At 42.1% G+C, this 16,214-nt stretch overlaps 1 protein-coding gene across 11 annotated transcripts in view; it reads left to right on the forward strand.

The window, feature by feature from the left end:
- Positions 1-859: 859 nt before the first annotated feature.
- Positions 860-16,214, forward strand: part of C35H10orf67 (chromosome 35 C10orf67 homolog) — a 105,266-nt gene continuing 89,911 nt past the window's right edge. For 4 of the 11 annotated variants that reach the window (XM_074358267.1, XM_074358270.1, XM_074358268.1 and 1 more), the window contains exons 1-2: positions 860-1,308; positions 10,528-10,648. In XM_074358267.1, the coding sequence (XP_074214368.1) occupies positions 1,199-1,308; positions 10,528-10,648 (231 nt within the window). In that variant the 5' untranslated portion in view covers positions 860-1,198. Of the gene's footprint in view, positions 1,309-1,630; positions 1,746-5,953; positions 10,649-10,929; positions 11,242-16,214 lie in introns of all 11 variants that reach the window. The other 7 variants (XM_074358278.1, XM_074358274.1, XM_074358275.1 and 4 more) reach the window with 7 other exon arrangements.

Raw genomic sequence — 16,214 nt, forward strand, 5'->3', positions numbered from 1 at the left:
CTCTTTTGATTATATAGTAAAGTTTTCCGAAGAAAACTTAGAAGTTAGATTTTGAAAATAAAACTGGCCATAGAGTAAAAGTAACTCTTTTTCTCCTCTCTTCACCTTCCCGGAGGAAAATGAATCTTCACAAAAGATTGTTTTGGCCCTGGTTATGATTTTTATTTGGCATTTAGGACTTCACATCTTTGTCTTTAAATATAGGAGCAGTGCTAACACTACAGTGATACATTCTTTGTATTTTGAGCTTCCAATACCAAACTAACTTCTTTTTCACACAATTAAGAGAATTATAAGAGAAGAAAATAGTATTTTCCTGTAGACAGTAGAAAGAAATGAAAATGTAGTCTGCTTAGTTCTAAAACCAGGCAATGACATAGTGATGCTATCAAAATAGATGTCTCTCATCATTGCCAGTAAGTGATACACAACTTAAAGGCTGAGCAACAGTTTCCCTATAAGGAACTTGTCTTATTGTTGAAACTCAGTAAAAATGAATTTCTCGCAACACGATATGGATTGAAAGTTAATGCCTTTTAACTTAATGTTCTGACTTTATATTAAATAAGAATGTAAGCCTGTTTAATCTCTGCAAAGAATTTTTTTGTTCATGAACGCCTGTGGCCAAGTGGCAGGTGTAGGCCATTCTCCTGGCTGCCTGCTGCCCTCTTACTATGGGATTGCTCTGACAGCCCAAGGCTCACTAGGTAAAGGGCATTCTTATTAGATGAGCGCCCTATTTTTCATCCTCCCCGAGGACGACCTTTAGCATAGGGCCAGAGTGAGCCTGTGACCTCCCGATGTCACGTGGAGAGGGGTGTAGATGTAGACAAAAGCTCAGGTGTCCACTCCCCTCCCTCGCAGGAGGCAGAAGAAGACACTGCGAGTTCGGGGCGTGGCGGGATGCTGCGGGATGACTATGGGGTCCAGCTCTCCTGGGGACACATCAGCGGCGACCTGGCCCATGCGCACCCAGGGAGAAGCGAGCCTGGTGGTGAAGCCCTGCGCCAGGCGGGCCGTAGACACGGCAGCGGGGCGACTGCGGGCCCGCCCAGCTGTTCCGGGGCTGCCCGCCGCGCCTGCGCCCCGGGATTCTCGCGCTCCGCGGGTTCCCGAGGAGTCGCCATGATAACGGTCGCAGAGTTCCCGACTCCGCGGGAGGCGCAGGAACTGCCTGGCCGCCATCTCGGCGGCTCGGATGGAGAGCTGTGGCGACGCGAGCTGTGGCGACGCGCCCGAGACCGAGGAGTGCTGGAAGAGCATCGAGGACCTCCAGTCCACGATTGAACAATTCCAGTTCAGCCCCAGGTGACCGGCGAGAGCAGCGGCGCCCGGGTCTGCGCCTCCTGCCTCTCGCGGGCCCGCCCGCCCGCCGCCCGCCCGCCGCCCCGCTCCTCTTCCCCTCTACCTTCCCGCGCTCCACCTCCCCGCCGCTGCCCCGCGCCTCTTCCCGCGCTCCACCTCCCCGCCGCTGCCCCGCTCCTCTTCCCGCGCTCCGCCGCCGCCGCCGCCCCTCCCCTCTTCCCGCGCCCCGCCCCTCTTCCCGCGCTCCACCGCTCTCCAGGTCCCTCGCTCTAGGCCACAGGGCTGCGGTTTTAATGTCTAAAGTGTAATACTGTACACTAAGCAGGGCTCTGGAGCCAGACTGCCTGGGCTGGAATCCTGACACTCCACAGGGCCCAAGAGTTGGGCAAGTCATTTAACTTCTCCGTGCCTGGCTACCTCATCGGGAAACAGCTGTGATGGTAAATAGTGCCTACTTCATAGTTTGCAGCAAACATCCAGTGAGTTCATCTGGGTAATGTGTTTGGGAAAGTACCATAGATACATAGTACGTAGAACCGAATAACTTTGCCAATGTAACTGTTACTCCTTGATCCTTTTTTGCAGTCCCTCTCTCATAATCCTTCTTTGCCCCCTCTGCCCCAGCTTTGTTTATTTGGGTAATGTAGAGCTGATGTTTTGGGCCCAGGGTTGGGGGAGAGTAGTATTTTCCTTTCTAGAAACCATCTGAAATCCTTAAGTGGCCTGCACTAGGTAAGCTGCTTTGGGGGGGGGGGTGGGCACTTAAGAGTTCCCGAAGACAGAAGCTTCATGGTGCCAGGTGGGCTGGCTTAGAGGCAAGCCCTGCACACACTGAGGCAGCTCCAGGGGCGAGAAGAAAGGACCATAGCGCAGTGGTGGGGACTGGTGAAATAAGATGGCACTGCCAGCTCAGTTGCCCCCGCTCAACTGTATGAAGTGGGTGCCTCTGTTACAAGAGATGAGGGTGCACACAGAATCTGGTTTATTGGTGGTTGTGAAAGCGCATATTGGCGCTAGCGGATGGTAAGCACTGTGGGCACAGTGTCTAACCTGTTCCAGTTGTTTACTGATAGGAATGACTTCTTGCCCTGGATTCCTTGGCATTCCCTGGTGGGGATCTTCTCCGGCCAAAGGCAGTGGCTGTGCCCAGCGGACAGACTGACAGTGCCAGGTGTTCAGTTAATGCTTGTTGCCTGAACAAAGGAGCCACTGATGCCCATGTGAATTTTTCTTCCCCCACAGTCCTGGGGGGACTGTGTTAATGCTCTGGTATCTGGTATGTGTGGGAGAAGCTCAGTACTGACCGCAGTCCTGGGATTAGGGAAGAATTAGTCACTGCGGAGGCAGCAGTCCACAAACTGACGAAAATCTGTCCTTTGTGAAGTGTATGTTCTAGTCAGGAAACCAATGATAAACAAGCAGACTGTATAATAAATAAGCTAAGTGGTGCTAAGTGCTAAGAAAGAAACAGCAGGGAGGGAACAGGAGAAATATTGTGTGGAGTGGGGAAGGGGCTGTCATTTTAGATACTGTGATCAAGGATGGCTTCTTGGACATGTATTTGGGGGGAAGACCTGCAGGCTTGAAGGGGAACCATTCTGATCTAACAGGGAACTGTGTTCCACGCAGCGGACAGAAGCAGGAGAGAGTGGGCATGGGTGTCACAGGCCCAGCAAGGAGGCTGGTGTGGGGGGAGCGGGGAGAGAGGAGGGACAGGGGGAGCAGTGCAGACGAGGGCAGAGGTGAGAGGATGGTGCCGGAGGGGATGAGACCTAGATCATTGTAAGGACTTCAGCGTTCACCTTAAATGAGGTGGTCAAATGTGTTTTTTTCAACACCACCAAGCAGTTCCTCAATTCTGAGCAGACACTGACTGGGTGTATCCTGTAGTTTGCTTATTGATTTATATGATTTTTAATGGAAATATAGTTGCTGTATAATCTTATGTAAGTTACAAGTGTATATAATATAGTGATTCATAATTTTTAATCATTATGTTCCACTTATAATTATTATAAAAATATCATCTATATCCCCCATGTTGTACAGTATATCCTTGTAGCTTATTTTGTACCTAACATTTGTACCTCTTAATCCCCTTCCCCTGTGTTGCCTCTCCCCTTACCTTCTCCCCCTGGTAACCACTAGTTTGTTCTTATGTCCTGTAGTTTAACTCAATTCTGATGCTGTCTACCTGGACATAGTGTTAGATCCCACATTTTGAGGGCTCAGTCCCGCAAGACTGCCCGTCCACCCTCTTCAAGGGCCGGTTGCAAGTCTAGGTTGTCACCTGTGTTTCTGACAACCAGCTGTAAATCAGAGGTTCCTGTGAGCCCCCTCTTCAAGTTCAGTTAGTTTGCTAGAGTGGCTTATGGAACTCAGGAAACCAGTTTACTTCCTTGGCTATGGGTTTATGACAAAGAATATTTATTAAAGGATATGAAATAACAGCCAGAGGAAAAGAAACTAAGGCTTATGCTGGCGAGGCCTCCTCCTGCTCCAAAAAGCCGGCTTCTAGATGGGTCCAGAGAGAGGAGTCAGAGAGTGGGGTTGCCCCAGGCTATCAATGCTGGGATTGACTTAGGTAACAACATGGGTGAGGGGGCAGGAAGGAAGTGAGGCCTGGAGCACAGGAGCTCCTGTCCCCGTGGAGTTCAGGGTGCACTACGCTCCTGGCACATGAATGTGTTCTTGACCACCAACCTGGGAGCTCTCTTAACCCTGTAGTTCAGGGATTTTTTTGAAGACCTCATTATATAGGCAAAATTGACCTAATCATTGACTTTTGTGATTGATTCAACCTCCAGCGGTCTCCGGGGAGGGGGTGGGGGGCTGGGACAGAAAGTTTCAACTCTCTAACCCCCATCCTAGGGGCTTCCCTAAAGTGACCTCATTAACGTAAAGTCAGGTGTGGTTGAAAGGGGCTTCTTATGAGTCACCAAAGACACCCAGTTCACCTTTTTTCCTGCTATTTCAGAAACTGAGGACAGAAGACGAGATATTATAAAACATTATAAAAAAAGATCCTATTGTGCTTGCCCCTTAGGAAGTTCCAAGGGCTTGGGCTGCTGTGAGGCAGGAAACATGGCTGGAGACCAAAACATATACTTCTTGTTATAAATCACACCATCACAGATGGGAAGACATGAGGCGGTTGATACAGAGGAATGACATAATCTGGTTTATCTTTCGACAGAATTACTCCGCCTGTTGTTTTGCTGTTGGACTATAATGAGGACAGGGGCAGAAAGAGGGAAACTAGTTAGAGGACTATTACAATGTGCCTCATGAAAAATGCCCATGGGGGGAGCAGTGGTTGGAGGTGGGGAGATGAGTCGGGGCCTAGATCTGTGTCAGAGGTGGGACTGATAGGCACAGAGTGCGGAAGATGCTGAAATTTTTGAGCTGAATGATGGGAAGAATGGAGGTGTCATGAACTGGGATGAAGACCAGGAGAGGATTTGCCCTGGGGGGACAATCATAAGCTTGCCTTTGGACATAATATCTTGGGAGTAACTATTAGCCATCCATCTAGGCTGTTAAGTTGCTAGGTGGTTATATGAGTCTTTAGGGGAAGAAAAATAATTTACCCTGTATTCTTCTGAATTCTTGGCTGAGAACCCCCCGCCCCCACCCCCCCACCCCCAGTTGTTCAAAGATTAACAAGAGGAAAACAAACAAGTGTATTAGTGTTTACATAGGAGTTATCCAGGGAAAATGAGTAAGACTCCAAGATGTCCCAATCTAATACCTTGAATACCATCTTCAGTTAAAGACAAAAGAAAGATGTTGGGTAGAGGGAGACCAGTTATGGGAGGTTACCAAGAAGTCCAGTAAACAAGGATAAGTTTTGTTGTGCAGATTTAAATTTGTGCCTTCTCCATTAATAAGATTCCTCCCTGAATTAGAGTCATCTTCCTGGTGAGAGAAAGACACTTACACTTGGAGATTTCCTTTGTAAGTGTAAATTTCTTTTACAAAGGGGGAACTTCTACTCTGTTTCCAGGACTTCTCCTATATGTGCAGTTCCTCAAAATAATTAGCTCAAAATAATCCTTATGCTAACGGGGCATATTTTGGGGGTGCTGTATTCTGCTACCCCTCAAGCCTAAAGTTGAGAAGGGAGCTCCAGTATGGCTGTATCAGTTTGGAGATATTTGGCACAAAATTGCACCTAGAGCTGGGAGACTTAGTGAGATCACCCAGGAAGTGAATGAAAAGAAATGTGCACCTTGGGATGCATCAAATTTGTGTGGTCTTTGAAGAGAAAAAAAAAAAAAAAAAAAAGGGAGCAATGTTTTCCTTGTTTAAAATTGATCAGTACACCATAGTGAAAGTTCAGCATGTTTAATCCCATTTTCTTTGACTAATTCATTAATAAGCGTTTGTTAGGATAGGCTATTCAAGGATTTAGTGAAAAGTGTCATTGCCTTCTATGAATAAATATTCATGAACCTGTTTTCTGTAGTAAGTTAACATGTTAATTTTGTATCTATTTAAAAAAAAATCTGTAATTGCTGTCTTTCCAAGACTGTATTTTATGCATAACAACCAAGCTATTATTCAGAAATCAAATTGCTGAGTCTATAAATAAGGGCTGTGTCGGAATCACATAGCTCATTTGTTGTGATGCGGGTTTCCATTCTAGGCAGCGGGGTTGTCATCTAAAATTGGGACATTTGGAATTTGATGGGAGGCTGAAGAAGGAACCTTCTCATTTCACTTAGATTCTGAATGAACCAGAACTTTCTGAATCAGTCATTCAGAAAGTTAGGACTCAAGGGATGGTAAATCCAGAGACCTGTACTTGCCATTCTCGCCAGGGGTGAATCTGTCACCTCTCCGGCTTATGGTTTTAGGTGAGTTACTTCCTCTCTTTGAGCCTCAGCTTCAAAGTTAGATAACCTGAGACGAAAATGTGTGTGTGTGTATTAAGACATGTACCTTAACTAAGCATGAAGGACAAGTTAAGCATTCGATTGGTAGAAAACAAAATTCAGCCAAGTACATTTGAAGATCTAATCAGCTTTATTAGGTGATTCATGAATTGGGCAGCCACCCACCTAGCAATTAGAAGGGTGTTCAGAAGGGGTTGTACAAAATGGAAGGTCTTTATAGGGAAAAGGATGGGGTGAGGGAGCTGTTAGCACAGAAAAGAAAACATTGTTTTTAGGCTAGGACTTTTTTGGGAAAGAGCAGGGGTTTTTATCATGCAGATTGCCTCTTCTTCCTCTGGGGGTGGGAGGGGAATGGAAAGGGCCGCGTGACAGATTATCTTCTTGGCACTGACCAGAAAATTCCAGACTGGTTCATTAAGATTACACTTCTGGGGGAGGTCAAAACTTCAGTTAAGTCAGGTATTATGTCTAGATCTGGTATCGTGGACTTTAGAATGCCATTTTTCTCTTCAACATGATAAATAGGTGCTAATATATTTTTAGACACCCCAGGGGAGGTATCTATAAAATTCTTGAATCTGATTTGAAAATATCATGTTATATTACTGTAATATTATGGCACCAGAGGGAATAACTGAAAACATCATTCCAAGTTTCTAAATCATCCTGAAGATATATCTGGGGTGTTTTAATTTTACACTTCTATTTTTTTCCAGCTTTGAGATATAATTGACATATTATATATTTATCATAGAAACTACTCACACTCAAAATGTGCCTCCCACCAAGATCTTTTGCTTAAAATGGGAAGGAAAGAAAACATACATGGTTAGTGCTAATGAAAAATGAAGTTGAATAGTAAAAAGCAGCCACGTGGCACTGGGGAGGATACAAGATTACATTTCTAGACTGGAAGGATGAGTCACTGAGGTCTGTTAAATGGGAGGCATTGAAGAAACAGGTTAAGTTTAGGTAGTCGTCTGTATTTATTATATTGATGTAGCACTCAGGACCCAAACAGGAGACAGAAACCTCACCAGTATTTGAACAGGGAATAAATATTTCCTGTTTCTTATTAAATATTAACAAGGATTTTTAACTAGGCAAAGGCTGTCAAGGAGATAAGACTCTAAGCAGCGTTGTAACAGCCAATGCGAATGCAGGGGTGACCCCAGGGGCAGAGGAAGAGTAAACATGGGAGGGACTAAGAATTTAGAAGACCCCCACCCCCACCAAATGCTGAGATTAAGACCTCTTAGGGGAGGATGCAGCTGGTGGTAGAGAAACTTGCCAGAGGGTGCTGGCCAGAACTGGTCTATGGAGATGGCTTGTTGAGTGGCCAAGAAATTTGGTGAAAGATACAGGCAGGCCAAGGTTCTTTATGTAGTTGGGAGATCCAAATCTTCATTCCTGAAGGTCCTGAGTTCTCAAAAGCCCTGCCTTTTTTGGGAGGTTGCTGTATTTTTCCATTAATGTTTACTGTTTAACGTGGAAATACTAAGAGGCACCCCAGAGAGACTCCTGAGTTCCAGACATAGCCCTCTTTGACTCTGTCGTGTATGAACAACCCACTTTCCCCTTGATAATCAGAATTAATCACCTCAACCAGTAGAGTGGCCCCTTTGATACAGGTAAATGGGGCATGAGAAGATGGCCATGTCCTAGGTCCCAGGCGAGTCCCTCAGATGCTTCCCATCAAGTGAGGGTCCTTGGCTTCGCACAGGAAGAATTCAAGAGTGAGCCATAGTTGAATAAAAGTAGATTTATTCAGAGATGCACACTCCATAAACTGAGCGTAGGCCATCGCAGAAGGCCAGAGAGGCCATGAGGTGTGTGTGGGGGTGGTGTTTAAAGTAAAAGTAGATACACACTCCACAGAGTGTGGGCTGACTCAGAAAGTGACGGAGCGAGAGGCCATGAGATGCAGTGTTGCTAGTTTTATTTCATATGCTAACAAGTGGGAGGGTTATTCTGGCTACTTTGGGAAAGGGGCAGGATTCCCAGGAATTGGGCCACTGCCCTCTTTCTGACCTTTCATGGTCAGCCTCAGAACTGTTGTGGCACCTGTGGGTGTGTTATTTCTCATGCTAACATATTACAGTGAGCATATAATGATGCTCAAGGTCTACTGGGAGTCAAATATTCCACCGTCTTGGGCCTCAAGATCTCCTGGGAGCTGAATTTTCTGCCATCTTGGTGCTAATTGCTGTGTCCTTCCTTTAATGGCTGTGCCCTCCCCCCTTCCTTCTTGTCTTGCCTTTCTTTGCCTTTGATTTAGTGTATAAGGCCAGGTCTCAGGTCAGTTCACTCTCATCTAATTCAATGGAACCACTGTACTTCCCAGTAGAAGCAGCCTCCCCTTGGGAACTAAGACCTCCAAGCCAGCAGATCGTGAAGTTGCTGGGACAGGAAGCAATCATTTGAGGGGTGGCTTAATCCTGACTAACTCAATGAAATAGTCACTATTATTTTGCCTAAGAGGAAACTAACGCACAGAAAGGGTAAGTAATTTACATCATGTCACTTAGCCAGACTATCAGGATGCTTTCAGCTAGAGCTGACAGAAACTCTCACCAATTGTTGATTTATTATATGACATTCCAGGAAGACCAGAGACATGACAGGTTTCCGAGCTAGTTGAGTCAATGGTTAAACAAAGTCAGCAGTCAAAATTATTTCCTTGTTTTTAAAAGCTCATCATGGAGCATGGAGCGTGGGGGTTAGCTCAAGTGGTAGAGCACATGCTTAGCATGTGCAAGGTCCTGGGTTCAATCCCCAGTACCTTCGTTAAGAAAAAAATTATAAAATAAAATCTCGTTCTCTATGCACTGGTTTGTGGCTACCAGGTGACTGTGCCAGTTCCTGGCATCATTTCCACATGTGGCAGTGTTGAGAGCCACAGAGAAACCTCCTCCCAGTGCTCCTGTGTTCCCCTCCGCCACAGACCTTTCCTAACATCACACTGCCCAGAACCAAGTCCCACGCCCACCCCTAAAACACCTGCCCAGAAGACTGAGAACAGTGTGGTGGGCTGGACAAGAGATACCCCTGCACTGGGAATATGTTCACCCCCCACAACCGTGAGGCCTGTGGGAGAGAAATCTGAGGCTCTGCCCTCTGTGAGAAGGGTGTTGCCGTGTGTTGCCCCCATCACAGTCTGCTCCACCTGCTCAGCAGAAAAAGAAGGGTAGAAACACAGGTGCTCCATCTACGGAGCCTGCCCTGGGAAGTCTGGAAATTCTATGTGGGCTTTCATGGCTCTCTTTTTTTTTAGCAGACATTTTAGAAAACCATAGTTGTGGTAAGTCTGATCAAACTGACAGAATTCACCCAGAAAATTGGCCTTCCTATTACTGTCTGAGATGCCCCTTGTTAAAAGTCCATAGGAGGACTTTACAAATTCTTGCTCCTACTTAGATTTTTTTAGGGAATCGAGTTTAAAATCAAATAGAGCACAATGGTGTGATTATCTTAAAGAGGGAGTTTGCAGATTTTTGGTTTCAGAACCTCTTTACGGTCTTAAAATTATGGGGATCTTAAAGAATTTTAGTTTATGTTTAGTTACCATATGAGAAATTTTAAAGGAGAAACATTTAAAATAATGATAATCTAATTCTGTGTTAGTATAGATAATGTTTTTTTTTAAGAAAAATGAACTCTACTTTTCAAAACAAAATCTTTAATGAGAATAATGTCATTTTTTACATTTTTGCAAATCTTTTCAATGCCTGGCTTGATAGAAAATAGCTGAATTCTTCTGTCTGCTTCTGCATTCAGTCTGTCAAGCAGTCATATAACCTATAGATTCTGGAAAAGCCCACTGAATATTTGTGAGAGAATGATAGTGGAAAATGCAAATAAAATCTTAACATTATTATGAAAGTAATTTTGACTTTGTGAATTTCCTCAGAGTGTTCTGGAACCCCAGGGGTTCCTCAGACCACACTTTGAGAACCACTGTCTTATTCTTGCTTAATATGCCCATGCATAATTTATAATGGCTTTGAGCATCAGCACATGCAAAACAGTGGATAAGCTATTAAAAGGAGGCTCATAAATTGATCCATAGCTCAGAAAATGGAAATAAAATGATATCAGTGGAGTAATGTGCTGCAGTCCAGGGAATCTGATAATCCAGCAGAGTCCTAGGGGAAAACCCAAATTGTGAGCAGATAATTCAGTGTTTTCCTCGCTTCACCAATCCTATGAATCTTTAAAATATGGTTTACACAAGATATGCTCACTTAATATATTTTTAAGGAAATATCTATTATATCAAGCACATTTAAACTCATCCCCTCTCCCCTCCACCTTTTTCCCCCAGATTTAACATTTCAGATGATTTGAAGATTGGCTTTTTCAGCACAGACCATGCCACCCAAACAGATTACAGTGAGATTGTGCCATTAAAAGAGTTGAGTTTATCTATACAGAAGCTCATGCAGGTAAATCTGGATTTATTTTGAAACTTCAGATAATTTTTAGGTATTATTTGCCTTCATATTTCTTTCCTTGACAGAATTTAAATGGCTAACATTCAAAAAAAAATTGACATCTTTTACAAACCGAGTTGGAGGACAGTTGGGGTTTTGAAATTATTAGTATAAACTACTATTTTTATTTGTGTCATGTTTATGTCGTGCTTATATATGTCAACTTGTTTAGTGAAGTGTTTCCTTAGTCTCTCTGGAATTCTTTTGACATCTGTGAACATTTTCTATTTTAGGATACTTCAAAAAAACATAAAATTTTTTTGGCATATAGGAAAATGTCAAGAATAATATAATGAATAACTGCGTTATCCATTGTCAGAAAAGAAGAAAGTTTCCCCTGTGCGTCTGGATTTTTCTGGCTGGCCTAAGAATTGAATTGACATAAGACAGATTACCAGGAGAAAATCCAACAAAGGTTTAATAACGTAATGTGGGAGAGACCCAGAAAAACTTCATAACTTCCCTAAATAGCCAAAGCTGTCAACTTTGCTAAAGACAATGGAGAATGTTCAGGGTAGCACTTTGGGACTTCAGAGGAGAGGAAGGTAATTCACATGAAGATGGACAAGCAGATACTGGATTAAAAAAGTTTGCTGGGCATGGAATTTTAACAAACAGACTTTACTAGGTTCCTCCCTGTCTACACACCTAGTTCATATTATCCTATAGTCATCTGTAGTGCTAGCCCCCTTCCTGGACCAGGTCTTCTTATACATTCTTTTAGGAAGTTATGCAGAAGATCAAAATTTCCTCTTGAATCTTTGGGGCCTGAAAAGCAACCATCCTAAAGAAATCCTCATGCCAAAGAGACACAATTTGAGGTGGCAGATTTTGCTCCCTTGGATAACCATACAATTTTGTTAAATCTCAGTATTCATCATATTTCCTTCGGTTATAAAGAAACAGAACATTTCATACACATTGGATAACAAGTATTATTATTAAAAGCCCTAAATCAATAAAAATGTGACATAGGGTGGCGTGCTGCTGTAAGTACAGGAGGGTCCTTGCTTCTGTTTTTTGTTTTTTGTTTTTTTTCCACTTAACAACATAACTTGGAAATCATTTATGTCCATTGGTTCATGGAAGGCTTCCTCATCTACTTCACAAGTACATTGTGTCACAAAATGACATCATGTATTTAGCTATCCCCCTAATGATGGGCATTTCAGTTGTTTCTTTTACTGCAGTGAGTAATTCTGTACATCCTCACATGCCAGTCAATCTGTGGTGTCAGATCTTAAAAGTAAAATTTCTGAGTCAAAGGATGCCTGCATTCATCATTTGGAAGGCTGTTGCCAAATTGCCCTGCAGAGAAATTATACCAACTTGTACTCCCACTTTAGAGGATGTCTCTCTTCCCACCCACTGGCCAATGTACTGTCTTCTTTTTAGGCCTTCAGAAAAGTGTTATAACTTTATCACATTGCAACTAGTGTCCCAGTAATTAAGTTCTGGTCAGCAGAATTTAGATGGAATTTTTATATGGCTGCTTTGGGGAATCTTTAAGACATAGTCCATATGCACTGTCTGCCCTTTACTCCCTCCTCCCCTCCCTCTCTCCTTCATCTTTTTTCTTTTTCTTTCCTCTTTTCTGTGCCTAGAACATGGATGCCAGCACGTGCACCATGATTTTGAGGCATACAGGGGACTAAGGAGATAGAAGGGTCTTCGGACGTCTTTACCACCTCGTGAAAGAGAAGTACACTTTCCTCTCTTTTAGGCTTCTGTTATTTGGATTTTTTCAATACGGCTGAACCAAATTCTGATACGATATGCTTAAATCAGGTTAAAGATGTTTCCTTTATTTCTAATTAATGAGGAACTTTTTAAAAAATCATGAATGACTGGATTTGAATGATTTTCATGGATCTGTTGAGATGATCATAGAGTCATGTGGTTTTTCTCCTTTTTCTGATGATGTGATGAAATTCAGTTTGTGAATAGTGAACTTGGAATGAACCCAATTGGACCACAATGCTTGTTTTTGCATCTTTACATTATTTGCTGTTATTTTGCTAAGGATTGTTTTCCATCTATGTGCGTAAGTGAAATTGTCCTATAATTTTCTTCTCATGCTGTTGTTTAATCTTGGTAGCAAAGTCATAGAATTGTCATAAAATGAGTTGAGAAGTGTTCCCTACTCTGTTCTCTGGAATAATTGGCATGAGATTGGAATGAGCTATTCAATGTAAAATTGCACATAAAACTGCTTATTTTTACTGCTATTGTTGTTTTGTTATAGTTATGTTAAGGTTTTCTTAAATCTTCTTGGGTCAGTTTGATGTTACATTTTTCTACAAAATATTAATTTTGCTAAATTTTCTGAATATCAGTTATGATGTTGATTATTGTCATCACTTATTATTTTTAAAACTTTATTGAATCTGTAGTTATGTTTCTCTTAAAATTCTTAATGTTGTCTGCATACCTTCATTCTTTTTTTTTTTTTTTTTGATGAATCCTGACAATGTTATCTATTTTGTTAATTTTTTTTCAGAGACTCAATTTTTGGATTTATTAATCCTCTCTATCATATCATTATTTTCTAGTTCATACATTTCTGTTTTTATTATTTAATTCTTTCTACTATCTTTGGGTTTACTCTGTTTTTCTTTTTCTTATTCCTTGAATTGGAGCTGAGTATCAGTTGGGTTGGCATATAGCTCTATGTATAACAATGCAACTGTACTGACTTAAGTAGCGAGAAGTCTTGGGTTAAACAGTCTGGGGTTAGGGCAGTAGCTCCTGATGTCACCTGTGTACCAGATTTGTTTTATCTTTTCACAGCTCCATCATTAGTGCATGGCTTTTGCTTTCATATTTCCGACCTCATAGTCACAAGATGGCTGCTCCATTTCTAGCCTTCAGCTAGTTTTCAAAAATTCCAATCTAATGATCTCTTTTAACAGGTGATTTGTTCTATTTGTATTGATTATGATTACTGATATATTTTTATTTTTATGCCAACTTACTCTGTAATTTCCATTTACCTTTCTTTTTATTTTTTTTTATTGAGGTATAGTCAGTTTACAGTGTTGTGTCAATTTCTGATGTACAGCACAATTCTTCAGTCTTACATGAATATACATGTATTCATTTTCTTGTTCTTTTTCACCATGAGCTACTACAAAATATTGAATATATTTTCCTGTGTTATACAGTATAAACTTGTTTGTCTATTTTATATATACCAGTCAATATCTGCAAATCTCGAACCCCTAGTTTTTCCCTTCCTACCCACCTCCCCACCCTGTACCTTCTTTTTTATCTATATTTCTTTTTTCTCCTTCCCTGCTTTGTTAGCTCTCCAAGCATGCTTTTTAATTACTGTTTTGTTGTTGAGTTTTAACTCCAGTGCTTTGTTGTCAGTGAACAGTCTTTGTGAGACAAATTATTTAGTGTTTGTTGCGACTTGACCTAAGGCTTTGTGCGAGGTCAGTCTTCATGATTATGCCACGGAAATGGAAAATGTAAAAAGCCCCGCCCTGCTTTCCACTGAATTGATAAACTTTCTTTAGTTCCTGTTCTCTCTTCTACTAGAAATCAAGTCAGTCATTTTATCTTTCTTCTTTAATGGTTGTCCTCCAACGTGAACATGCGTACCTGGTTTTACTGTGTCTGCAGTTAAGTAGAATTTCTAATTTGTGTCAACAATCCAAGAAACGTAGTACCTTTATCTATAATCGCCCCCTCTGTCTGACATATTATTATTGTCAAGTGTTTTAGGTCTACCCTCTTCCCCAATTATTTTACAGTTACTTATTCATATCATTATTTTATACAGTTAATGTTAGTTTTTCATTTGCTCACATTCACCAATTTCTTTGCTCACCATTTCTTCTTATATCTCAGTACTTATTTTTGAGCTTAATTTCCATTGATCCTAAAACTCGTTGGATCCTTCTTTCAGCAAAGATCATAGTCTACTTAACATTAATCTCGCACAACTTCAAGTGACGTGTAATAACCTTTCAACTGTGTACGTGCACTTACCACCCTCGCCTGCCCTCTGCTGCGGTTATCATGTGTATTACATCTACATATGTTATGGATGCAAGTTATAACGTGCTTTAAACAATCATATATATTTCAAACTAAAAAGAGGAAAAACTGGTCTTTATATTTACCTGGATATTTACTATTTCCAGTGCTCTTCCTTTTTCCCTAGAGAGTTACGTTTCCAGCCCATGATATGTCTTCTTAGCCTGAAGAACCTTCTTTAACAATTCTTGTACTATAAGTATTTGGGCAATGGATTCTCATAGTTTTATTTAAAATGTCTTCACATTGAATATCGCATTCTGGGCAGACAAGTTTTTTGTTTTTTGTTTGTTTTTTGTGTTTCTTTCACTTGAAAATTGCTCTTCTGGCTTCCATAGTTTCTGATAAGAAAACGTTAATTGTTCCAAGTGTTTTCTAATGTTCAAGATCTTTTTACCTTAGGTTTTCAACCATTTAATTCTTATGTACCCAAGTGCCTAGGTGTGGTTTGTGTGTATTTATCCTGCTCAAGGTTTGTTCAGCTTTTAGAACTTTTCAGCAAAACTGGGAGATTTTTGGCCATTATGTTGCTGAGTCCAAACTCATTCTGCTCACCACAAGACAGGCCAGTAAATTGGGAGACGAGGTGTTGGGGCAAGGAATAGCAACTTTATTTGGAAAGCTGGCAGACCAAGAGGATGGCAGACTAATGTCTTGGAGAACCACCCTGCTCTAGTGAGAATACAGGCTCCTTTTATACAAAAAATAAGGGGTGGTGGTGGTTGGTGGTTGGTGGTTGGTGGTTGTAATCTTCTTGCTGCAGGCATTCTTTGTTCTTGCAGCCATCCCCATGGGCCAGGTCATGGTGTCCCTGTGAACCTCCCACAAAACAAAGGTTATTCTCTACTACGATTTTATCCTCTCCTCCAATTACTCCTATGTCAGACCCTTGATTATTGTCTAACAAGGCCCTGTACTCTATTCATTAGACATTTTTAAAAAAATCTTCTTTCTCTCTATTGATCTATTGATCGATCTTCAAGTTCAAACCTGGACCTCCCGTTTACCAGCCACATCGTGTTGAGCTGGTCGGTCACTTAACCTCTCATGGCATTGATGTCCTCATCTGCAAAAGAAAACCTTCCATGTGGTATCTGGATCCCAAAATTGAGATCCTCCCCAGATTGCTAGTATACAAGGCATCCAATCCCTAAGGGGGCGTGACATCCCATTTGCAGAATTTGCCAACAGGATGTTGTACCTCAGATCAATGACTCTTAGCTCTTGAATCAGACCAAGGGTAAATTTTTAAAAGGGGGGGTCAGGAGGTGAAGGGGGAAAATGACTGAAGCCAGTTCTTTCGCTGGCACTAGTGCCACGCTCTTTGTGGGAGAGGGGTAGCGGAAGGGCTCTTGCCTAACTCTAAGCCAGTAAGGCGGGCTTCTGTGGAGCCTGAAGTGTACTTGCTGCTGTTGGAATGCTCAGAGGACTGGAGCTGATTCACGTGTGAGGAAGCGAAAATGGGCTTTGAAGA

The sequence above is a fragment of the Camelus bactrianus genome, chromosome 35, assembly GCF_048773025.1.
Source record: "Camelus bactrianus isolate YW-2024 breed Bactrian camel chromosome 35, ASM4877302v1, whole genome shotgun sequence".
Taxonomy (NCBI): Eukaryota; Metazoa; Chordata; class Mammalia; order Artiodactyla; family Camelidae; genus Camelus; species Camelus bactrianus.